General features: G+C 35.9%; 4 protein-coding genes across 8 annotated transcripts in view; 3 read left to right on the top strand and 1 right to left on the bottom strand.

The window, feature by feature from the left end:
• Positions 1-24,487, bottom strand: part of LOC134841170 (calcium-dependent secretion activator 1-like) — a 570,701-nt gene that overhangs the window by 280,815 nt on the left and 265,399 nt on the right. The window lies entirely within an intron of this gene.
• LOC134842720 (probable splicing factor, arginine/serine-rich 6) lies at positions 1,433-2,822 on the top strand. Its single transcript, XM_063859178.1, has 2 exons — positions 1,433-1,814; positions 2,051-2,822. Exons 1-2 carry the CDS (start codon positions 1,462-1,464, stop codon positions 2,550-2,552), a joined length of 855 nt encoding a protein of 284 aa, XP_063715248.1. The 5' UTR covers positions 1,433-1,461; the 3' UTR covers positions 2,553-2,822.
• LOC134842719 (uncharacterized) lies at positions 3,175-17,512 on the top strand. Of its 2 annotated transcripts, XM_063859177.1 has the most exons (6): positions 3,175-3,370; positions 3,561-7,800; positions 11,139-11,519; positions 12,283-12,411; positions 16,868-16,987; positions 17,279-17,512. In XM_063859177.1, exons 1-6 carry the CDS (start codon positions 3,350-3,352, stop codon positions 17,380-17,382), a joined length of 4,995 nt encoding a protein of 1,664 aa, XP_063715247.1. In that variant the 5' UTR covers positions 3,175-3,349; the 3' UTR covers positions 17,383-17,512. The 2 variants fall into 2 exon arrangements, with proteins under 2 accessions (XP_063715247.1, XP_063715246.1); XM_063859176.1 differs by having other exon boundaries at positions 3,175-7,800.
• LOC134841864 (synapsin-2-like) lies at positions 22,893-23,711 on the top strand. The gene has a single exon (XM_063857905.1). The coding sequence runs from the start codon at positions 22,893-22,895 to the stop codon at positions 23,709-23,711; it is 819 nt and encodes a 272-aa protein (XP_063713975.1).

Below are 24,487 nucleotides of genomic sequence, written 5' to 3'. Positions count from 1 at the left end.
ACCCAAATACAAAGTTCCTCCCCATTTTCAATGGTCTGAACAATGAAGCCTATTCGGTTTAACAACTTTTTCAACGAAATCACTCGAATAATTTGAGATGCTGCTCTGCGGCGGACAGGCTCAAATTCTTAAAATTTGTTGACGTTTAATCTCTGGCTATTAGTACCTACTGGTCAAGGCTTTTTCTAGAAATCTAATAACTGTATAGATATTTTAGAAGTTCGATTACCCTTGCGATAACCAAGGGTATTGCAATCGGGTACTAGACTTTTTTCCCGTAAACAACTTTGCCACAAGACTCATTTCATATCTCCTGGACTTCTTCTGACAAGCTCAGTTTCTGGAAAATTCAAATGAAATTACTATAATTTAACTAGTAGTTTGGTGAACCCAGTTTCAGGTAGTAATTTTTTTTTCTAAAATGTCTAAATTTTTTTCGTGTTCGTAGTTTTAGTCCTAGTTTCTGTTCGTCCATTTTCCGTTTTTTTTAAATGCCGTTTTTTTATCTGATAGGGTTTTTATTGGTTTACTTTCTAGAGCAGGTATTTAGTTCCAATTTGAGCATTGTTTACTACAACTGAAATTTCAGTTATGTGTAAAATTACCAAATCTGATGTTTTTTTACTTTTTTTCTAGTTTTTTTATTTAAACAGTTTCAGTTTGTATCGGGTCAGTTAATTTTTATTCCATAATTTCGAGGGCAAATATATTCGCATGCGATTATATGTTTCAAATTGAATTTTTAAACTTAATGAAGTTCTTATGACAAGTGTTTTGTTTCCGGCTCAAACAGGTTCTGACAAAAAATTAGTCGGCGCTTGGTAATTGATTTTCAATTCTTTTTAGGCTATTTATGAATTTCTTCTATAAAACCATGAACAATTTTTTTCAGAATTTTTTGCATTGCTTCGCCTCTGTGTAATAGTTTTTTTTTGCTGACGATTGTGTTGGTTTTACTCATTGTTTTGTTTCCTTAAAACTTTGGTGGTGTTTTGGAGATTGAGAAGATTTTTGCAGCAAAGTGTCCAATGCTCGAAATTAATTCCATTGGGATCTTTTGAAAAACTTTTTTTCCTTCTTTTTGTAATGTTTCGCTTTTCTTGTTCCTTCTATGGAGCTCCAAGTCCTTTTGAGCTATTTTTGAGCGTGATTCTTTCTTAAACCCTATACTTGATGTATCGCAAGTGGTGCGAAACTAGTGGTGATGGATTTTCAAAAATTGATCTAATTATTGGCAATGAAAACTATGGCTTATTCTATGCTACTTGCACGTGATAAGCTAAATTAGTACTAAGCTTTCATTAGTACTTAGGTTATTATTTTAGTGTCGTCATTTGTTTTAGTAGCTATTGTTTTTATCATCAAGTATCTGCCTTTTAATTTCGAATGGGCAAATGATTTTTTCAGGTGTCGCATTTTTGCTATCATTCGACTGCACAGTTCAGATACTTTTCAGGTCTCATGGCCAATACTGGTTCCGACAACCAGCTTTTTGTGGGCAGACTGAACAAAAAGACACGTGAGTCAGACTTACGAGAAGTGTTCGAAAGATACGGTCGACTTATAAGGTGTGATGTCAAAGTAGGGGTTGCAGTGGCATATGCTTTTGTTGATTTCTACGAGCGAGAAGATGCGAAAGAGGCGATGCGAAAAGAGCACAGAAGGGAGCTGTTGGGGAGGAATATGATTATAGAGTGGGCAAGACAGGGTGACAGGGGCAAGTATGATGATGACTGTCACAAGTGTGGAAAGAGGGGGCACTTTGCAAGCGAGTGTCGGTCGGCCTTGTATGACAGAGACGGCAAAAGCAAACGGTATGCAATTTTACAAGATGGGCTTCTGTTTTTCTTCTGTTTGCTAATAAATGTAAAATGCCCAGTAGAGCGTCAATTGCTGCTAGGAGGTAGCTCAATCATTCAATTTCACTTATCTGATTAATTTTGAAAATTTAACTGTAACACATAGGTTTTCTGAAGTTTGCGATAAACTGCATGGAAAGGCTGAATTTGGTACTTTGACTATAAATGGAGAATGATAATATATATTGCAGGTCTAGGAGCCGCGACCGAGACATTAAAAGACGACGTTCACGAACTCGCAGCCGCGAGAGACGTCGATCGAGATCACGATCCGACCGAAGAAGTGGAGGCAGTCATCGGAGAGATCGAAGTCATTCGAGAGGCAGACGAGAGAGATCTCGTGGACGAGAAGTTGACGATCGTCGAGGAGGTGACCGTCGAAGTCCGGTGCCTCGAAGGAGCCCAAGTCCCAGACCTGAACGGAGTCCAAGGCCTCGACGAAGTCCGTCTCCGAAAGCCAGGCGTAGAAGTCCAAGTTTAAAAGAGCGCAAGCCCAGGAAAGAGTCCAGGAGTCGAAGCCCTGTAGAACGTAGAAAGCACAGTCCTAAAAAGGAAGCAAGAAGTCCCAGTCCAAAAACAGGAAGAGCCGATGAGAGTCCAAAAGGTAGACGGAGCCCTTCTTCAGAAAAAGAAAGAATGCGGACTAGAAGTCGCGAAAGAAGCGGATCATCAGGTGCAAGCGATGCTAATTGAGAAAAAAGATGCACTTTGTTTGGCGTTCTTAAGATATGACTCTCATCCGAGAATCATTTGCACGACGTGAAAATTTTGTGTTCAGGTGAAACTAAAACTTCATTTAGACTTTATCTTATCAATTTTGCATCAGTTTTGAAAGATACGATAACATTGATATCTTTCTTCAAAATTGCAAAAGGTATCATTCTGTTGGGAGTTTCCTTTATAAATATATTGCTGTTTTACGTTGATTTTGTTGTGCAATTGTGTGAATCTTGGAATATATATTGGACCATATTAACTTCTTCACCCTTTTAGAGCCGAGATCACGAACACGTTTCCGAATGCTTTCCGAGTCCTTTCTTCGTCCTAAGACGTGTACTCTTTAACGATTCATCTCCGAATCATACATCACGACAGGGTCATTCATAATCCGAAACAAACCTAACCGATCACTTCGAGTATAAAACTGACTGAAAGTATATAATGTAGTTCCAACTCCGAGTTTCTCTAGACCACTCAAGTTTCAGAGAAACTCCAGCAAACAAAACGAACCACCGAGCTTCTCAGAGTTCATCACCTTTGCAATCCTCTTAGACTCTTCGCTCTTTTCCGGTATTCAATAGCAAAATAATGACTTACTTTAAAGTTTTTCAACGTATATTTGATTTAAGTGTCCAGTTTGAAATGACAGTCTAATTGCCCGAAACTAGCAAACTTTAAGATTTAAATAATTGATTTTCAGAAAAACAAATCTAGGAAGCATATTTTGTCTCTAATCAAGAACGCTACTAAAACCGCGGAAAGCCGTTTAAATGACCCAGCAGTCGACCCAGGTTAGTAAACACAGTAAAATTTAGAACAGTGTTAAGTGATGACAGAGTTCTATGTTGAGTAATTCGATGAAGTAGTTCTCGAAACAATAGATATTTATGAAAAGATCAGTAGATTTGTGGATTTTTTTGGGAGGGGGATGCAGATGAGTTTTTAACGTTGATAATCATGGCTTTGTGCCGTTTGATTAAGGATAGCGGCGTAGCTTACGACGAAAACCTAAACATCATTCGAGATGACGATGAGTTCGTTTTCTACGACGAACTAACCCCACTTTCCCCTGTTCTCTTTGAGGAAGAGAATCAAGAATGGCCACTCCAGGAACCAGTCGAATCGAGCTCCGGTATTGAACTTCAAAACAGGACAGGTGCCCATATATCAACAGGTGGTCTTTCTGCTATGGGATCCCAAGAAATGAGGTCCAAATCACTTGACGTTGTTTCGGATCTTGTGGACTTGGTCATTCATAACTGCTCTCAAGAGGCGTTGAAATTCGAAACTGAGGACGCTTCCATACCTGAGGGTAGCTCAAAGTCAGTGGTCCAGTGCCTAGAAGAAGTCGTGCGCTCATCTCAAACGGGTACCTGGGTCACAAAAGGGCGAAGAAGGTATCGAGTTCGTGCCTCAATGCTGACTCAAGATATGAGAGAAGAGCCTTTTGTGACAAATCAAACCAGCAATGAAGTCCTCCTTGATACACTAAGTGGTTTTCGCAGTAATTTAAACGGCCAAGAAATGCTAGAACCATGGTATCCAAAGCTGGACGCGAGCAAGTGCACTTCACTTGGACTACTCAGAACCGATGGATCGCAAATGTCGAAATCGCTCAGTGCAATTGATATTAATGTAACAAGAAATTCTAACGCTAACGAAAATCTCGTTTCGAGTATCGACATAGTTTTCGACTGGGCTTTTGGAACATCTGGAGTACTGAAGCAACTAGCTGTGCTTAAGCTGAGAAAGAAGGTTCAACTTTTTGTAGCTAGAAACAACGACGTTTGTCTTCCGTCTTCGCAAAGTGGAATAGTATCAACTAGTGGTGTTACAACTGAAGAAATATTACTGCACCTTCAGGCTATATTTGCCGAAAAGCTTCAAGTGTTCATCAACAATAGGGATAAATCCAGGGTCTCGAAATCTTTGCGAGCTATTCAAGGACGAACTAGAGAGCATGATGTTTTACATGGCAATGGAGGTTTCGAAGGCATTGAAAGCGCTTGTCCATTCGATCCCCTGGAGGTAATGTCGCTGTTCGATTCTTGCTTAGAAGAACTAAACGCTTCGTTTAAAATCTCTATCGTTACCTCAGATTCTGTCTGTGCTCTGAAATCTATCGATTACTCATCAAATCAGTTTGTTTCAACCTGTGTTCGAAGCTCCTCCAACCTTCTATATCAGGGCGAGGTGATGTCTCAATTTGCATCCTTGACTCAGAATATGAAGCCACGTAAAATCAAAATATTCGACAATCATTCCCAGGTGGCTCAGATTCAACTGGGAGAAGCTGTCAATTGTCCGCCATTCATGAAGAATGCAAAAGACCAACTTGGTTTAAAAAACGAAACAACTGGCAGTGAAATAATGATTTCTGGGTATGGTCAGAATTCAATATATATCGAGGAAATTGAGGGGAAGCCTATATTCCATGATGGGAGTATAGACGGAAATATGTGGACGTCAAATGTCTCTGTTAAAGAGGGAAGTCATGTCGTAAATGGCGAAGATATAAAAGCGCATTGTCCAGTCATTCCAGAATCATTTATGAAATCAGAGAATCCGGATCTTCAAACGATTTCGACGGAGCCTTTATCTCTGAAAGCGGCTAAAAATCTTCCTTTGCCAACAAAAGTGAAAGAAGATTTAGTATGTACGGGCGAGGAGTCTGTTCAATTGGTACTGAAGAGCAACTCGTCAAAATCAGCTGGTGCTCGTAGCTTGAAAGCTGTGGACTTGAAGGTATCCGAAGATGAAATTTCGAATCCTATAATCGAAAACCGTTCTGAAATCAAATTGGAAACAAAACAAGGAAGGTTTTATAATCTCAGCAAAGCAGACATTTCAAAACAAGTATCAAATTTGCCGGATAAAGAATCAAAGCACAGAAATCTTTCATCCTTTCCTGAGCACGAAATAAACGCAGCTGTCAATGAAACTTCAGAGCATGAAAAGTACTTCACCAGAAGCGAGTTTGGAATCACACAGAAATGTGAGGCCGATTTTGATGGAATTGTCGAAAAGAGAATTGATATGGAGAAAATCCATGTAGTCAGTGGTAACCGGGTCATTCCTGCTTCAAATTCGAGTGAAATGAAACCAATTATTCGAGAGTTTAAACCAGATAGCAGAAAACGAAAATTGATCAATCGGACCGCAAAAGAGCCAGCAGATCAAAAAACTGGACCACTTTGCGAGTTCAAGAAAATTTCTCTTTTATCACGGCGAAGAAAAGAAGGCAACAAAATTAGTGGAACGGAATCTAAATTCAATAGTTTCAATTCTTTCAGACACCAAAATCTCAAAAAGATAGAGGGTAAAAATGATTCAAATGAAATGATAAAATCAAAAGAAACCATGAAGAAAAATTTTAACGCATGTGCGGTAAAACCTGAAATAAACGATAAATCACCGATCAGCTGTAAGATTGAGGAGGCTAGTTTGAACTCATTTGAAGGAAGTCGGTCTACTGAGCAAAATTTCGATGTAAAAGCAGACAGTACAAGGAATTTCAAGACAGGCTGCATAAAAAACGAAACTTGTCATAACTTGGCTCCGATTGCTGAAGTTGCTAAAGAAATTGTCTGCAAAGAAGCGCGACAAAAAGTTCTGTTTCCTAGAAGTCCAGATTCCAAATTAGAAAGAGCAAGTTTGATTTATATGAGAAGAAACGCCCGATTAAGTACTGGATTGGATATTCCGCTTCTCACGTTTGGCCCTAAGTCTAATAGGCCTCAAAAAAGGAAGAAGAGTTCTAAAATAACTGGAAACATTTCTCCATGCTTCGAAAAAGAAAAGGTTTTGAATTGCTCTGAAAATTCTTTTAATACGTGTGAACTTCACGATGCAATTGAAAACTCAACTTCTGAGAGTTTTGATAATCCAAATGCAGCAGGTATTGAAAGTGAACAAATCAAAGATAGTTTTGACCATGTTAAATTAGAGAAACTTGAAAATGATTCGGTGCCTAAAGAGTGCCCATTTTCTGATAATGAGAAATTGTATTTCCCAAAAAATTACCTCGTGCAAGACGCATTATCGGACAGTGAGGATGCGCTTAAAATCGGTGCCTTTGAGTGGAAAATCGAATCTTTCGAATATATTCAAAACGAGGTGCCCAATTTCTACCCTGGAACCCAAACTGAGGAAGTATCGCCTTATTTCTCGGAAGAAATGTTATTATTGACAAAGGAAGATAAATGGAGTATGATTGTAAAGGGAAGGTTTTCAGAAGTGATTCTCAGCTCCGATAAAAAGAACCTGAAGATCTCTGTGGAATGTCGGCCTTCTACCATTGGTAACCAAAGTTGCCTCGCCCTAATTAAAGCGGCAGGTTTTGAAGCAAATAATGGAGTCATTATGTCGTGGAAAATATATGTAGCTCTACAAATTGGCAAAAAGTCTTTGAGCAATGAAATTAGGTTTCGGGCGGTGTACATAAGCTGCATTGAGTGCAAATGTGATTTGATTATTCCCGAAGAAAATGACAATGAAATCACCCGTTGGGCTGAAACTGAATTTTTGCCCTGTCCTCAAGCCATAGTCAAGAAACTGATGGCTGCTCCTTTGGCCCCGAAGACTCCATCTTTGACCTTTCGGCCCTCGGAATTTCTTTCTTCTAATCAGTTGATGAAACAAGCTCTGTTGAACTCAGCCCGACAAAAGATATTAGAACGGCTTGAGAACGACTTTTTTCCCGATTTGGTTACTCCTGTGGTGGCCCTGAGAGCTGAAAAAGATCCAGAGTTTCCTCAGGAAAGCAAAACAAATACGGAAATATCTGCAACGTTGTTTGCTCCTGAAAATTTGGTCAAAACTGAAGACCACATTGATGATCTGAGTTCAGACCAACAAAAAACATTTTTGCAGTCAACAAAAGTGACTCCAGTTCAAGACTTCGATTATGGCGATTGTTTTCAATTAAGGCAGTCTCAGTTTTTGGACAATATCTGCACGCCAATTACTCAATTTTCGGAACCGTCTCAAAAGTTGAAGACTAAAGAAGAACGTAATCTGAATCGCAACAAATTTGAATTGAATCCTGCGGACTTCGTTGACTTTGATGACTTCGGGATAGATCTGAAGAGTAAAATATCGTCGCTTCTTTTTGAAGATGAGACTACATCTGATTTCTGGAACCGGAACAGACTGCCTAATCTGGACAAGGAATTTACAGAGAAAAGGAAACTTATGATGAATCAGCCAATGCCTGCTCTCGGTAAGTTTGCAAGAGTCCAATCAATTAATCAGAATTTGAAAATTTCAATAGCATATTGATAAATCTGAAAATGGTGAAGTCGCTCAGTGTTAGTTTTGAAAGTAGCTCAGAAATACAGTGCTGATTTAAATTAACCGGACAAAACGCGTTAAACTTGAAATTTAAAACGCATTTTTCTCAAATTGGGTTGAGTTTATGTGAAAACTTATGAAGGCAAAACTTGCTTAGAATTTTAGCAGAATTAATATGGTGTAATTTGTTTTGCGAAATTCAGGTCCGAAATTTTACCCCAAAAATGGGTCATTTTGGCTTTTCTTAGTTAATCAAAAGTTACGCCAAAAATACCCAGTCGATCACAGACATAATTATATCAAAGTGAGCCCCTTATGTAGCTCAACAAACTTTAAGAAGGGTATAATCTCCAAAATATTGTATAAGTTAATTTATTTTTGTTTGATAGACAAAAAAGGTCATTTTTACTATATAAAATACCAACTTTTTAATTAAAAACAATTTTTAAACAAAATGCAATTTTTTTTGAAGAAAATACCCTTCTTAAAGTTTGTTGAGCTACATAAGGGGCTCACTTTGATATAATTATGTCTGTGATCGACTGGGTATTTTTGGCGTAATTTTTGATTAACTAAGAAAAGCCAAAATGACCCATTTTTAGGGTAAAATTTCGGAACCGAATTTTGCAAAAAAAATTACACCATATTAATTCTGCTAAAATTCTAAGCAAGTTTTGTCTGCATAAGTTTTCACCTAAACTTAACCCAATTTGAGAAAAATGCGTTTTAAGTTTTACGCGCTTTGTCCGGTTAATTTAAATCAGCACTGTAGTTCAGAATTCAATTGACCATGAGAGACTTTGAAAATTTCAATTTTCATGTTATCGACTCCTTCAAGTGGTACAAGTGTCTCGATAAAGTAAAGGGGTCCCTTATCTAAATACAGTCTTTCAAAATTGTTCAATTTATGACAAAAAAAAACATTAAATAAGTCAGCGCAAATGAGATATATCGGTTACGTTTGAAAGTTTTAAAAACGATCGAGCGGCGTCCATGAATTTAATTAATTGCTTATTATCAGCGTAATTTGGGACCCTCTGTCACACTTGGTTTTTACCGGGACCCCTCTATCACACTTGAATATTTCAAGTGTCTTGACACTATCGAGACAGCGAGAGAAGTTTATTGGTATGATTTTAGTTTTTTTTCCAACCTAACTCGTAAATAAAAATGCTCATTTGGTGTCACTGTTGCTATAATCTTGATCTGTAGCATTTGAAATTTCATAGCAACTGTTCTCTGCTTTATTTCTGGCTAGTGTTTAATGTTTGTGATTTATTTATTGATCGGGTTTTTGAAAGTTTGTTATTTTTTTTACTCTTGCACTTAAAGTGGGGTGCTATCAGTGTAGACTCGAGGGCTACAAATCTAGCGTCCAACTCTGACTGCTCAAATTCTTATGGTTTTCGAGATATTGCGTTTTTCATGATTTTTCGCTTTTTCCCAAAAAACTTAGATATAAAAAAAACTAACGGAACTTGATTTTCTGAACCCTATAGTGGGGTGCTATCAGGGTACACTCAAGGACAGCAAATCTAGCGGCCAAGTTTGACTGCTCAAATCTTTATGGTTTTCGAGATATGGCGTTTTTTCATGATTTTTTTTTCAAAGAACTAGATATAAAAAACTAACCGAACTTGTTTTTTTTTCAACCCTATAGTTGGGTCCTATCGGGGTACACTCCAGAGCTGCCAATCTAGCGTCGCAGTATGACTGCTCAAATCCTTATGGTTTTCGAGATATGGTGTTTTTTATTATTTTTTATTTTCATTTTTTTTCCAAAAAAAACTTGGATATAAAAAGAAACTAACTGAAATTGAATTTCTCAACCCTATAGTGGGGTGCTGTCAGTGTACCCTCAAGGGCTAAAAATCTAGCGTCCAAGTATGATTGCTCAAATCTGTTTGGTTTTCGAGATATGGCGTTTTTTTCGTATTTTCCCAAAAAACTTAGATATAAAAAAAACTAACCGAACTTGATTTTCTCAACCCTATAGTGGGGTCCTATCGGGGTACACTCCAGAGCTTCAAATCTAGCGTCCAATTATGACTGCTCAAATCTGTTTGGTTTCCGAGATATGGCGTTTTTTTAAATGATTTTTCGTTTTTTCCCAAAAAGTTAGATATAAAAAAGTGTACCGAACTTCAATTTCTCAACCCTATAGTGAGGTGCTGTCAGGGTACATTCAGGGGTTGCAAATCTGGCGTCCATGTATGATGTTCAATCCTTTTATTTTTTGAGAAATTCGGTTTGTCAGTTTTCTGAAGAATGGTTTTGTAGCACCGGAGGTGCGATTGACGCGCTAGTTTCACTTCATAGAGCTGCTGTGTTTTTTTTTCTCGCGCCTCTGTTTGCGAAGCACAGATTCGCTTCTGTGTTAATGGCTCTAGCACCTCAGAAATTTCAAAACAGACAAATATAGATTTCCGAGATTTCGTGATTGCTTATATTCTTGTTTTTGCTCCTGACGTGATGCTAACAATACAGTGCTGATTTAATTTATCCGGACGAAATGCCCATGACTTGAAATTTAAGAAAAGTTTTTATCAAATTATTTTTGATTTTGGGTAAAAAATGAAGACAAAACTTGCTTGGAATTTTAATGGCTTTAATATGGGGCTATTTATTTTGCAAAAATTGAGCTTAAAATTTTTTACCCAATAAACGGATCTATACTTTAATAGTCAATTTAAAAATTAAGCGAAAACTACGGAGTCAAATACTTACAAAAGTATATTAAAGTGAGCCTCTTACGCAGTACAATTAAATTTAAGATTAACAACAGAATAAAACAACTGCAGATTAAGAAAGAAGGGTATAATCTGTCAAAAATTGTCTAAATGAATTTATTATTGATTGATAGACAAAAATTGTCTTTTTTTACTATATAAAACACCATTTAAAAAAGAACTATTTTCAAATGTTTTGCGCCCCTTTTAATTTTTTTGTGCTCTTTTTGATACTTAGTAAAAGGCTCACTTTGATATGGTTTTTGTCAGTGTTTGACTCGGTAGTTTTGGTGTAATTTTTGATTGACTAAAAAAGTCAAAATAGATCCATTTTTTGGGTGAAATTTTAGGCTCGAATCTCGCGAAATAAATTGCACCATATTAATTCGGCTTAAATTCGTTGCAAGTTTTATCTTCATCGTTTTCACCTAAATTCAACCCGAATTGTGAAGAAGGCGTTATACTTTCAACTTTAATACGTTTTGTCCTGATTCACATATGAATCATCACTTATGTAAAGATTGACTCCCGTTTACAGGTATCTTCGACTCACAAGCTCCTTGTCAAAAAAGAAGGAGTGTGGCTGTGGCTGCGAAAGAATCGCCTCTTGACGAGGGATATTCGGATTCACCAGTCTCAGTCAAGACTCCTCTTGTGAAGGCAGATAAGCTAAACTGGGTAGACTCAATCGAACAGAAGATGAAAAGAAAGGTTCCATTTATCTCACCGGATGCTGGTTATGTCACACCAAAGAAGGCAAAAGCTGCTTCTGCAGTTGCCCCTTGTTCTTCTAAGTCGACAAGTGTTGATCAAACTGTAACGCTTGAGAGAGCAGAAACGAGAGTAAACAATATGGAGCTTGGATCATCGAATGTCCAAGGTGTGAATCTGGGCACTTGGAAGGAAACGCCGATGCCTGGTATGTTGCAAAAACATGGAAAAGTTTTCGATGTTGTGGGAAATTAGGCCACTTGGCAACTTCAATTTGATTTCCCCGTATGTGTAGTTCAGCACTATTTTGCAAAATTATTGTTCCGATTATTGAAAATGGAGAGGAGCTTTGTATTTGGATGTAATTTAGTTTCTTTTTGTTTTCCACGCAAAATCAGGTACCACACATAATCATCGGACTGGGTCCAGTGATGCATCATTTAAGAGCCCTTTCAGACGTGATTAAAGCGACTTTTAAAAGTTTTCAAAAAGTTGTCAGTGTCGAGAAAATTTTTCGGCTTTTGTCCAAAATTCGAGCAAACGTGATTTAACTAAAAGGAAGGCTAGTGTTGGAAGCTTCATTTAGCGCTTCTCTGTTAAAAAAACGTTCAAAAATATTTTAAAATTTAAGTGCAAAAAATTGAAACAAATTTAATAGTTTTTGTGAAAATTTTCTCATTTTTGTTTTTGTATTTACTGAATACAACTGTAGTCGTTTTTGCCCAATTCAATAAATTTGGACGCATGCGTATAGTTCTATCATCACACGACGCGCAAGAAAATATACTAATTTAAAAAATTCTGAGAATGTGGTCGGAACATTCTAGGCTACTGGCACAGCAACCGGCTATCTTCGTTTGAAATGCTTAAGTTTTATTTAGAATGCTGAGAATATTTAAAATAATATAGATGCGTCTGTTGTAAAATTGTACGTACTCGAAATTTGTTATGGATTGATCTATCTGTTTTAGGATGCCCTCCAATCCACGGAATTCATTGTAGTGGTTATGGCATAAATATGAATATGATGACTCCGACATCCAGTCAAATGGGAAATATGATGACAACACCTCTGCCTTTGTTTTATCCACAAGTTCAAGGTCAGTTATATTTCAATTTATTTACACTTGCAAGAGCAAGTGTCTTGTAATGGGGAACTGGACTTTTTTCCCGTAAACAACTTTTCTCTCAAGAAATTGAACTTGCTTTATTATTGAACCTGAACTACTTCCAAGTTCCTTCCCAATTGACCTGGATGTAAAGCGGTCGCTTTTGCACCAGGGTGTCTAACAGGTCAATTTCAACCAACTTGTCGTTTTGGTCTGTTTTTGGTCGGCTTTTTCTGAAGTCATTTTTTAACGTCTTTTTTAAAAATACATTTTAATTAACGTTTCTCGCTAAAGTTTTTCCAAAGGCGCTTTTGGTGCCTATATATATTATTTTGAAAAGAGCGGGCGCCGAAAAAACGCGTTTTTGTCAAGTTTTGCCAAAAAGTACCCAAAAACGACATTTTTGACCTGTGTTCTCGGAAATTTGCTTGCTAAAAATCTGGTGAAAATTCGTTGTTTAGAGCATTTGGGGAGAGTTCAATATCCTTAGGATTTTACGAGTGAACCTACCAGGTCGGTTTTTTCGAAATTTCAATGGGCACCCTGACGTTTGAGGTTCGACTACCAGCAGACTTTGTTTTTTTTTGCAGTATATATGAAACTGAAAATTTTTCCGGTAAAAATTGAATTGTCGGACTTTGGTTGGCCAGCTTAACTTTTGTCGGCTTAGTTGCCATTTGTGCTGCTTTTTCCGGTGCTGTAAATAAGTGTCATGGTAGTTGCAAATGCTTTCAGTGAAAAATTCAAGGGAACTTGGTTTTTATAAATTTCGACTTTACTGGTGTCTGCACGAAGATTTTCGGCTTTGCTTACGCTTCATTACACAAGAAATGCTTGTGTTATATAGGAACTATCTTTTTTTTCCAATCTAAGTTGCAAATATTGTTGCGACGCAAATATTGTTGCATAAAATGTGTTCTTTTTGAAAGTGCTCATTTTGATCACTAACCAGCTATCAAGTACAGCCAATGCTAAGGATATTAAGACAGACAATTATTGTTCCGACTTTCGTTACGAAAGTAACGGAATATTTGTGCTCGGAATGGTTTTTAAGGAGTAATGAACGTAGTGAAGACCCTTATATAGGTCTTGCTGATTTTTTTTTGTTTTTTTTTTCAGGAAAAAGTCTTAAAATATTGATGCACCTAGGTATAATGCACTTTTTGAGTTCAATTTAAATTCATCTGCTGAAAGTGACGTAAATAGCACTCTCCAAATACGAACGTGGAAATGGCGCGAAAAAAACGTGGACGATTTCTAGTTTCGAAAGTGGAATTTTTTTAAAAAAATTTCCCTGCGGAATAAAAACATTAACTATTGATCCAGTTTTCTTCTCAAGTTGGGTTCATTTTATCAAGAAAGCGCCAATCATAATTTTTCTAGAATTTCATAGAGCTTTTTCTTTGAAATTTCAAAATTTGAAAGATTTTTTTCAAGAAAGTCAGTGTTTTTCTTATGTTTACTTGCGTGCATTTTTCTTTCCAATCTTCGATTGGCTATTTTTTTTTCTTCAGACACATTTCGATTTTTTAACTAGCCATTTTTTACGGTAATTTTAAAATATCAATCAAAAGGTTTTGTTGCCCTGAGCTTAAGTTTGGAAAAATATTTCACCTGTGATGTTTTTTTGTGTGCCTGCAGGTTAATTCTCAGGTTAAGTGTTCAGTCGAGAAACCCTGTTTTGGCAATCTTTTCTGCTTAACCGGTCACGGAAAATTTCGGAAAATTGGATCGCTTTTGATTATGGAAAATTGGATCGTTTTTTTTTTGAAACTTATAGTCTTTTCTTTCAAACTACCCTGTCAAATCTCCGTATATTTTTATTATTCTTGCGATAAGCAAGAGTATTGCAATCGGGTACTAGACTTTTTGCCGTAAACAACTTTGTTCATAGAATGGACGAAATGCTAATAATTTCAATAGCACCATGGTTAGTGTAGTGCGTAGTAGTTGCATATTAGGTATGGGCTTCCTGTAGTTGCAGGAAGCTTATAATTGCAGTAGTTGAATATTAGGTATGGGCTTCCTGTTATTAGTTTTTGAAGATTATTTTTTTGTACTGAAAATTATCGGTAGATTTTCCGCGCTGGAAGAGGTCGGTTTGAATTTCTTTGGCTTGTTTTCTCGATTTTTTTTTCGGTAAAATTTCCTTGGTAATGTGGAAGTGATTAATTTCTTATTTGGAATTCTGGAAACTTTTAAGTCCATTTCTAGATTATTTAACCATGCGATAAATAAGGGTTTCATAAGTTTTTCCCCTAAATCACCTAAGGCACAGGCATCTTCACTTCTAGACGATCTTCTGACTTGCTCAATTTCTTGAAAACTCAAATAAAAGTATTTTCATTTGTAGCTATGAGTTCAAGCCCGTTTCAGTTTGTAATAGTCATTTCGAAAAATTCTTGATTGTGTCTCGGGTTCGTTGTTTTCACCCTAAAATCTGTCGGTTCATTCTTCATTTTTTAAACAGTATTTTTTTATCTGCAAGTTTTTTTTTGGTTTTTTTGAAGCATCGCTTTTTTACGTTTTTTAAAACAGTTTTTACTATAACTGCAACTTCACAAGTTTGTAAAGTTTTTTTTTCAATTTTTTTTTAAGTTTTTTAAACAGTTTCAGTTCATATTATATCGACTTATTTACCTAACTTTGCGTAATTTCGAGCGCAAAATATATCAATTTGCTATTCTGAGTTTCAGTTCAGATGGGTCATAAAAACTTAAAATTTTATAAAAATTTTTATGGCAGTAATTTTGTTTTTGGCTTAACAGGCTTCGACCCCCAGTTTCTCGCGGCTCTGTAAAGGATTTCCATTTTTTGAGGGCTGTTTATATACTTCAAAGGATACAAATATGAACTCTTTTTAGCTGTAGTTTTTCAACTTTTGTCAAGTTATGTTAAGTGATTTTTCTCACATAATTTTTCAAGAATTTTTTTGACATTTGTCTTTTTTCAGTCACTATGTTGTAAAATTTAGTGAGTAAATAAATGTAAACATAGCCTCTGATTAAACAAAGTGAAAATTAAACAATTTTTTCGCATTTTTTTTTCTGTTCAAGTAACAGAATTGGTTCAATTTTTGTTTTTGGTTGTTCGATCGATTGTATTTTTCACATTCTTTTTGTTGCAGATAAAATAGGTCATTTTCGACATTTTATTTTGAAATTAAAAATTTGTTCTTATTGGATTCTCACCCTTTTTTCAGAGGAAGCCATTTCATTTCAAAGATGAAGACCCATCAATCCTGAAGTCCTATCAAATCAGAATAAAAATTATCTCTAAATTTCTGGTAATTTTGTTCAAAGTTGCTGGTCGTATTTGTTATTTTAGTCTGTCAACTTGAGTTGCTGTCTGCTACTTTTCCTGATTAATTTGTTGTACTCCTTTAGTGTCAATTTGTTAAAATTGTAACGAAAATAAATGTTTACTTTTTTCGTTGACAATTACAAAAAACGTTCTGTTTAATTGTATTTTATTTACAGACAGTGATACGTTTCTTTCAGGACGTTCTTTGTCTTTGTGCATTTGTTTCATCGCAAGTGGTGCGAAGCTGTTATGCAAAAATGTTATGTATTAAAGAGATTTCCAATATGTCAAAAGTTTTCAGTCTTGTCACTTATTTTAGTAGAGAAACAACTTAGATTTTAGGTAAAGTCATGTTTTGAAATTATATATTTCGTTTTGCATCAGAACAAATTGTAAAAATAACAAAAACGTAAACCCAGCGCTAGCCCAAGACGTTTGAAAATTTTGGTTCACCCAGCGCTAGCCCAAGACGTTTAAAAATTTTGGTTCACCCAGTTTTTTCACTATTTTTTTTCGACTTTTTCGTTTTTTTGTTAGGGTCGTATCGCAAGCGGTGCGAAGCTCCTCTTGTCCTCTGTGTGAACATTTTTGATGAGTTAAGTAGCCCGAGTTAAGTAGTCGGGTGTCAATTATTTTTTGTTAACTAAGCTATAGCTTCTTACAAAAGTTCATTTTCAAAATTCATCGCTCAAAAAATGATTGCTCAGAAGGTTCCATGACCAACTAACCCATGCCATTCTAAACTATGCCCCTCTAACCTATATTTGTCTCGTATAGAGTTCAACTCTCTGTTGGCAAGGTCGCAACACATTGATTAGCTAATTTTTTTCCGCTGAGAAATCTCAAATTTAAAATCTGATGCCGCTGTTCGGTTGTGGAGTTAAACAACTGAACTTAAGAGAACAATCAAAAGTCAAACAGCGAAAAATCAAATATAGGGTAGAATGGCATAGGGTGAATTGATATGGAGGGTAAAATGGCATAGCTTAGATTAGACTGGGGTATATTATCCTGCTGCCGCTCAAAGCATCACTTTCATTGCGCTTACTTCATTGTTTAATTTGGTTGAGTAGAGGAGAGTGCTATAGTGACGATTGTATTTGTTCAAATGAGATTCATTTTATCACCAAGATGTGACGTTTAGGTGGCTTTCCGGTTCCTCAGTGTATGTGCTGCAGCATGGGAGCTCCTGGACAAGCAATGAATCCATTCTGTCGGTCGCCATTCACGTGTCACCAACCGCATCCTGCTGATCAGCCCTACCGTAAGTGTATAAAAGAAGTTAATTATGAACAATTTTTCCATACCTATGAGGTTCCACTGATAAGGAAGAAACGACATTTTGACACCATAGAACCGTTGTCGGCTTCAAGATTCAATAATACATCAACATTTGATCAGACACATTCGTTATTTGAGAAATGTTCAGAATTGAACAAATATGGTTGAGTTAATGAAAAGAGTCAAAAAAAATTTTCAGCTGGAACGGATAATTTTGTCCGCATCGTAGAAAAGAGCAAGAGAACCGTGTTCACCTGCATTTCTTTGTTTTCAGAGGTGCCGTTCGTTGAATTGAGTGAGAGCGGTTCATATCGGAAGAGGAGACACGGTATGCAAAAGAGTGACTCGCCCTCCCACAGACTCGAATTGGAGGACTGAACATCCAATTTCAGAGGAGAGTTCTCCAAAGGAAAATATTTACGCAGATTAAACTGCTATGAATTAAATTGAATGTCGTTGCAATGTTCAGAGTTTGTTTTGGTTTGCTTTTCATTTTATCTTTTCTTCTACATGATTTTCAAATTTTAGTTAAATTCAAATTTTAAGGTTGATGACATTTTTTTAGTCCAAATAATCCCTTATATGGTGGCTAGCAAGCGGCTTCCAAAATCATACTTGACTTTTGCTGACGGTAGAAATTTGTGCACTGAGTGGTCAAAAGTGACCATTTGTAAGTTTTGCTTAAATGTGCCTGGAGGTTAAGCTAAGTGATTCTAAAATGGCTCTGCGCCTTTTTTTTGCCTTCTGAAAATTTCGGCGCAGCTTTCAATTAAGGTCGACAGCTTTTTTCTTTCGGGTTATAAATGCCAATGATTAAAAGAAAGACTCTTATTTCGGTCGGGTTGTTTTTTTTGTTTTCGGTCAAAATTCTTAATTATTCAGGTAAAGAAGAATTTTTTAACGCTGAAATGTTTTGTTTTTGTGGTTTGACTTATTATTAAGTCATTGAACGCAGTGAATGTGTTACATAGGTCGTGTTGATTTCTTGCTTTTTCTTTTCAGGAAAAAATTTTGACGCTCAAATTTGATTTTTCAGGGTTTGACTTTTGATTTTTTTAAGTTCAGTTAATTTCCTTCCAGCTAAAAAAAAAATGATCGGTAAATTTTCAAGAATGCATTGTGTTTTACGATTCCCAGCGGAATACAAAATACTAATTAATCCAGCCTCAAATGGGGCTGCTTCATTAGACTTGCGATAAGCAAGCGTTGTCAAACCGGAATATGGGTTAACAACTTGAGTTACAAAGTCATTGAATCACTGGAGAGCACTTGCGAATCATTCATAAGCTGGAATGCTCAAATTCTTGAAAGTTTAATTAAAACTACTGTGCTACTGCTATTACAGTACACTAAAATTATATCAGTACTCTTCTTGAAAAAATCCAATGATCGGTCTATCGTATATCTGCTTATTTTTTCTCGGCCAAGTTTGTATAGCATAAAGTTTAATCAAATTCAAGTTGTTTTTACTAAAACTGAAAGTCATTATGAGTTTTTCCTGTAATTTGTAGATTAAATAGATCAGATTTCGAAAAAAAATTGCGCTGAGATTTGAAATTTTTTTCGCTTAAACGATTTTTTTTCCTAAACAATTTCAACCGAAGTAGCGTTATCGGCATGAGAGAGCATATTATGTCATTTGAAGGGTGATAGTAGATTCTTATGTGTGCGTGATTCAGGGTGGGGCGATGCAAAAAAACTTCCTAAATTCAAAGCTTTCTAGTTTAAATGGTTGTGATAACAATTTTGTTTTCTGGTCAACGGGCGTCGGCTTAACTACCCCCTAATGCAGTTTGGCTGAATGCTAAATGAAGCCGACAGTTTTGTTTTATGGCATGTTTTGTTTCAAATTTAAGTTTGTTCACAGAGACGCTTAAAAATTTTGGAAGAGGCCGTTTTTTAAAGTTTTTTATTTGGATTTCAAAAATTGAAAACGTTCAGATAAATAGTCGATCGTTTCGGTGTTCTTGAGATCATTGAAATTTTTTCAGTTGTCTGTTTGCTGGTTTTTTATTCGTCCGCTGGTAGCCAGGAGATATTTGGATTTGGACATGTTAAACTAAATCAGGTTGTAAAAAGCAATGTCGAAGGGTTGAGTGAGTTAGTTTTAAGCTCTCAATCATAGTTCGAGCTGAAATTCATAAATTAACGGTATGGGAGTATATGTATGCTCTTGACTTTTTTGTAGACAGTTTTTGACTGTTTAAAAAACTGTTTTGACCAATTTATCACGATTCGTCAATGAGCGTATAAAAACATTTATATATGTCGTGGTGGTTTTTTACCAGGAAAAAGTCATTAAGTTGGGTTAATTGTTTAAAAAGTGTCACTCAAAGGAAGTACTTGAAACTTGAAAAGTTTGTTTTAAAGGCATATATTGTCCTTCTATAAATTCCGAAATTTGACGTTTATCAAAAAAAAGAAAACAAGTCAGTAAAGTTCTGGGGGCTTGAAAATTGCCAGTTTAGGATAACTAATTCGCGTATATTTCCTGTTATCTTTTTGAGTACAGGAGGCGTAATTTCGTGCGCAAAATGCCTGGAAATGACGTAAATTTTCAGGTTGATTTTCCGATCTAATGCGTTGGACGTTTTTTCAATTTTTGAGCTATTTTTAACTGATTCCTGAGGCTTATTAACCTATTCAGTCTCCTCTCCCTCACTAAAAAGTAATGAAAAAAGTAATCAAAATCTAAAACATCCCAAACTTTTCAATTTTGTTTTTTCAATTTTCTTATTTTTAGTTAGCGTTTAGTAATCGGAATATCTGTGCAAATTGCTCAGCAAACAGCTATTTTCAGTTGTTTTTTTACCTCCTTGTTTACTCCTGAGGTTAATCTGCATTTGTAATAAACAATTTATCAGGAATTGTTTTTCCATCTAGATATTCATGCAATCATATTGATTTCGTTTGTTTTGCAGTTGAGGCAAAATTCTGCTTCATCTATGCGATCAGTGATGTCCAGTCAAAAAAGTTAAACCAATGTTTTAACGACTAGCCAAGAATTTTTTAAAACCAAATCGGTTTCACCAATTTTGCTTTTAAACAGTGATGAAACAAATTATAAGTATTCTCAAACTTATAGTAAATGATGCAAGTTTTGAAAGTAGCCGGCTTGCAAATTTAATCGGACGTAATCAATTAAATCGCCAAAATTGCTAATTATCGATATATCGAGCACGATTGAGTAAAGTTTTGGAGTGGCGTGGAAAAAAATGATTTCGTGGCCTAGCTTAGATGCAGAACACACTTCTGAAAAGCTAATATATAAGCCAATATTAATAGGTTAAAAAGGACCTGTTTTTAACTAAATCGGTTTAACCAGTTGGTTATTGGTTAAATCAGTTTAACAAACCATTTCTTAACAAATTGGTTAAACCAATTGTTAAACAATTGGTTATCTTGGACAACTCTGTGTGCGCTCACTATAGCATTTTGGACATGGAAACGTTAAAGGATTGGCTGAAACGTTAGTTTATGTTGGTTAATATTCTGGTTTTGATTAGCAACGCCGAGAGAAAATGTGTAGCTTTGGCATTTGTTGATATGAGCTCGTAACCAGCCGACCAGAGTAGGCATAAATTAGGAGTAGGACACCCAAGTAAAGTTCGTAGGAATCACTATCCATAAAATATAAACTATGGTCGCGTGCAAGTAGCTCTGAATTTTCAGTTTGCTATAATTCAAGTGAAGCATTTCAAAAAACATTTTTTTCCTGTTGTTTTCGTTAAAAGGCTACTGATTTAGATAAAATACTGCTACAATGAGAACTAACTATCGGCGAAATTGCATTAGAATTGAATTGAGCGTCATAAAATTTAATTTGAGTGACAGAAATTTCGTGAATTTGGTCGAAGCATCGAATTTTATCGACACAACATTTTTAGAACACCAGTGGGCCCTTTCTAAGGTCTCACACAGGAGGGATCCACTAATGTTCTAAAAACTTGTCCATGTACCGAGAAAAAGGGTTTGAATTTTTTTCATTGCTTTGACCAATTTTGTGTCACTCAACTTGAACTTTCTGACGCTCAATTTTATTCTATTACAATTTTCCCAATAGTTAGTTCTCATTAAGGTAGTTTTTAAAAAAATTTAATTCAATTTTAATCTAAATAAAAATTAAGGTAACTCATTAAGGTAGATTTTATTAAATCTAATTCAATTTTAATCTAAACAAAAAATAACTGGAAAAAAATTTTGTTTTTGAAATACTGTAATTGATTCATTATTAAGGGTGAACATTCAGCGCTTCTTGCACGGCAACCAGCTATCCTGGTCATACTTCACATTTTATTACACTTGTGCAAGTGTCTTGTAAGTTGAGCAAGTGTCTTGTAATCAGGAATTAGACTTTTTTTCCAGTAAACAACTTTTCTTACACATGTGTAACTTTAAATGATGTTGCTTTAATTTCTTTGCATCCTGTGTTCGGGGTTTTGAGTCCCGGTCGGACCTTGAATTTTGTCAGTGTCTGAAATTGAATTTATGCTGTAAAAATTAAAAATTCGGACTATAGTTTGCCGGCTTAGCTGCCACGCCACGATTTTGGCTTAGTTGCGCTGCCAGTAGTTTTCATTGTGGTCTGACTTGTCGTTGGTTAACTCATGTAGTTTTGTAGTTTACTATCCCTGGCTGGTATATTTACCATTTTTTTGTTTTTTTTTTCGCTCAGAAATTCATTCGGCCTTAATAATTTCGGCTCATGTTTTGTCAGTTTAGTGAACTTTTTTTCATCGCTTTTAGGATAAAAACTGAATATTTTTGTTTTGACAAATATGGTCGGTTAGAGTATAAAAGTTACAAGTTCAAACAATAATCGCTTAAAATTTCTTAAGATATTTTCTTCTGACATTTTTTGCTTTCGGACTAATTGGTGTTTCACCACGTGTTGTTGGCTTGCTGAACGCTCGGAAAATACAAAAAAGTTTTAATGCTAGTGGTTGTGTTTCTTGTCTGTTTTATTTTTTGAGCTTGAATTTTTCTTATTTGGAAACCAAATCGTCGATTTTTTTGACAACAATTTCCTGTGGCATTTTTTGAGTTCGGATCAATTGGCGTCTAACCACTATTTATCGGCTTAGTGAATGCTCGGAAAATACTTAAAGATTGATTAAAACTAGTGGTTCTGTTTCTCATATGTTTATCTGAGATTGAATTTTTTGTATTTCCAGTTTTTTCGACTTCTCGTCTTCGATCCCATTGTCTATGTGGTAACTTGCAATGCTACGCTTCCGTTGTTTTATTGCAACTGATGCGAAGTGTATACTAAAGACGTCAATTTTTCCAGTTAGAAGTTTTTGGCAACGGAAATATGAGTTTTGAAAGTCTCCTTTGATAATTCCTGCAAGTAATAAGGAATAATGAATTTGTGATGTGCCGTAAATCTATTTTCAGTGATGATTGAGTTGTTTTTACTTTTGACGTGGAGCTTTCTAAGCTTCATGTTTGATGACGCCAGAGTTGTAAATACTAGTTTGACGGTATAAATTTGTTTTTCTTTGGTATAAAATCACTTAGAATAAATGGCCTTATCAGCCATAAAAGTTATACTTGTTATTGACGGTGAACGTAATAACTCAATTAATGTATCTACTGGCAAAGCAAACGATTATTTTAAGTATAACTGGGCTGAAATTTTTAAAGAAAAATCATCGAAAGTTCAACTTTTCCAATGTGGTTGGGAGGACATACTTAATGTCAGTTGCGATCCTTTCCGAAGCTCAAAGCCGAACGCTGCTGTTGAGATAAAGTTATCTAATTTACCGAAAGACGAGGCTGCGAAACATGCCAAGCGAAACACCGTAAGAGTTAAGCCAGATTTTGTTCTCGTTCGTAATGAGGTTCGCATTCCAAACCGAGACTGCAGAAACTTCCTTTACGGTTTGATGTATTCGGGAGTTCCAAGTGTGAATTCTCTATCGAGTATCTACCTGTCATGTGAACGGCCGATTGTTCATGCTGAGTTAGTTAAACTGAAGCGTGAACTGGATGTGAAACGCTCCAAAGTTCCTGCTTCAGGTATCGTTTCTGATGATTATGATTTTCCCTTGATTGAACAAGTATACTTCAGCTCTGAAACAGGAATGATGTACGGATATCAGTTTCCGGCGGTTGCTAAAATTGGGTTTGCCCATGCTGGAGCGGGCAAGATGCTAGTTAACGACCACGTTATGATGGAAGATTTCCAATCTGTTTTAAAAATGACATCCGGCAGTTATTGCACAGTAGAACCATTCATCGACGGCAAAGACAAGTTTGATCTCAGAATTCAGAAAATAGGGAAAGATATTCGCGTTTTCGTGAAAATATCTGTTTCTGGTAACTGGAAATCGAACGTTGGTACAACCCTAATGGGAGAGCTTCTACTTCCCAAAAACTTCCAGTCGAATGTAATCCGTGACGACGAATCTATCAGTTGTCATTACGGAGAATCAATAGAATCCGGATTTCTTGAAGTTATGCCACAAGTTAGTGTCAAGAGATTCTTTGGATATTGCAAGTGGATTGAAAATGCTTCGAAGATGTTTGATGGACTGGATATTTGCACTCTTGATGCAGTTTGTTGTCGAGATAAAAACGATCAATGGAATGAAGTGATTCTGGAACTTAATGACACATCATCGGGTCTTGCTCCGTTTTGCGAAGACGAAGATAACAGAAAAATAAGGGACTTGGTTCTGACCAAAATGGAAGGTTTTGATTGAAACTCTTAAATGAATCCAGTTTCAAATTAATTTCTCAACCATGCATAGCATCTTATAAATTTCAACCTGATTATACGGATAGCCACGATGCTTAAATATACCATGTACGAAAATATATGATAACCTATAAGATGTCACACCTAACAAGATCTTATAAAATTTGGTTGTCAAAGTTGTTTTTATCGTGGTTTTAGTTAGGTTTCTTAGTTGTTAGAAGCTTAAAGGCAAAAGTTCTTGAGAAGTTAATGTGTAGGCAGTAAAGACCTCAATGGAGGGCAACAGGGTAGCGTTGAGACAGGGTAGCGTTGAATTTGGCGTTGGTTTGAGGGTGATTCAGAATGGCAGTACATCGCAAAATTGTTGGTGAGGGCATTTCAGGATACAACGATATCGCTGAATTCTTTCCCGGTGAGAAGCCTTTCATCCTGTAGCGAGTGACTTTGGATGTAGGGCCGCCATATATCAAACTAAAAAAAACTGATTGGTAAAGTTGTTTTTCTTTGGTTTTCGTTTGGTTTCTTTGTTGGTGGAGTTTCATAGTAGTTCACGAGAAGTTAATGTTGAGTCATTAATGACAACCTGTAGAACTCAGTATTGACTGAAATATATATATAATTAATAGTTAATATATTTAATATATAATAACTAGTTGATAAATAATAAAAATTGTTAATAACCTTTAAGGAAAGTCGCTATTTTTTGCTTTCTTCTGATTAAAAGAATAAAGCAATTACAAAAGAAAAAATCACATAAGCTTCTAAAATTGTAAATACCAA

This window comes from Symsagittifera roscoffensis, chromosome 3, assembly GCF_963678635.1.
Source record: "Symsagittifera roscoffensis chromosome 3, txSymRosc1.1, whole genome shotgun sequence".
NCBI lineage: Eukaryota > Metazoa > Xenacoelomorpha > Acoela > Convolutidae > Symsagittifera > Symsagittifera roscoffensis.
The sequence above is the reverse complement of the archived record's forward strand: the minus strand, read 5'-3'. Positions and strand labels throughout refer to the sequence as shown.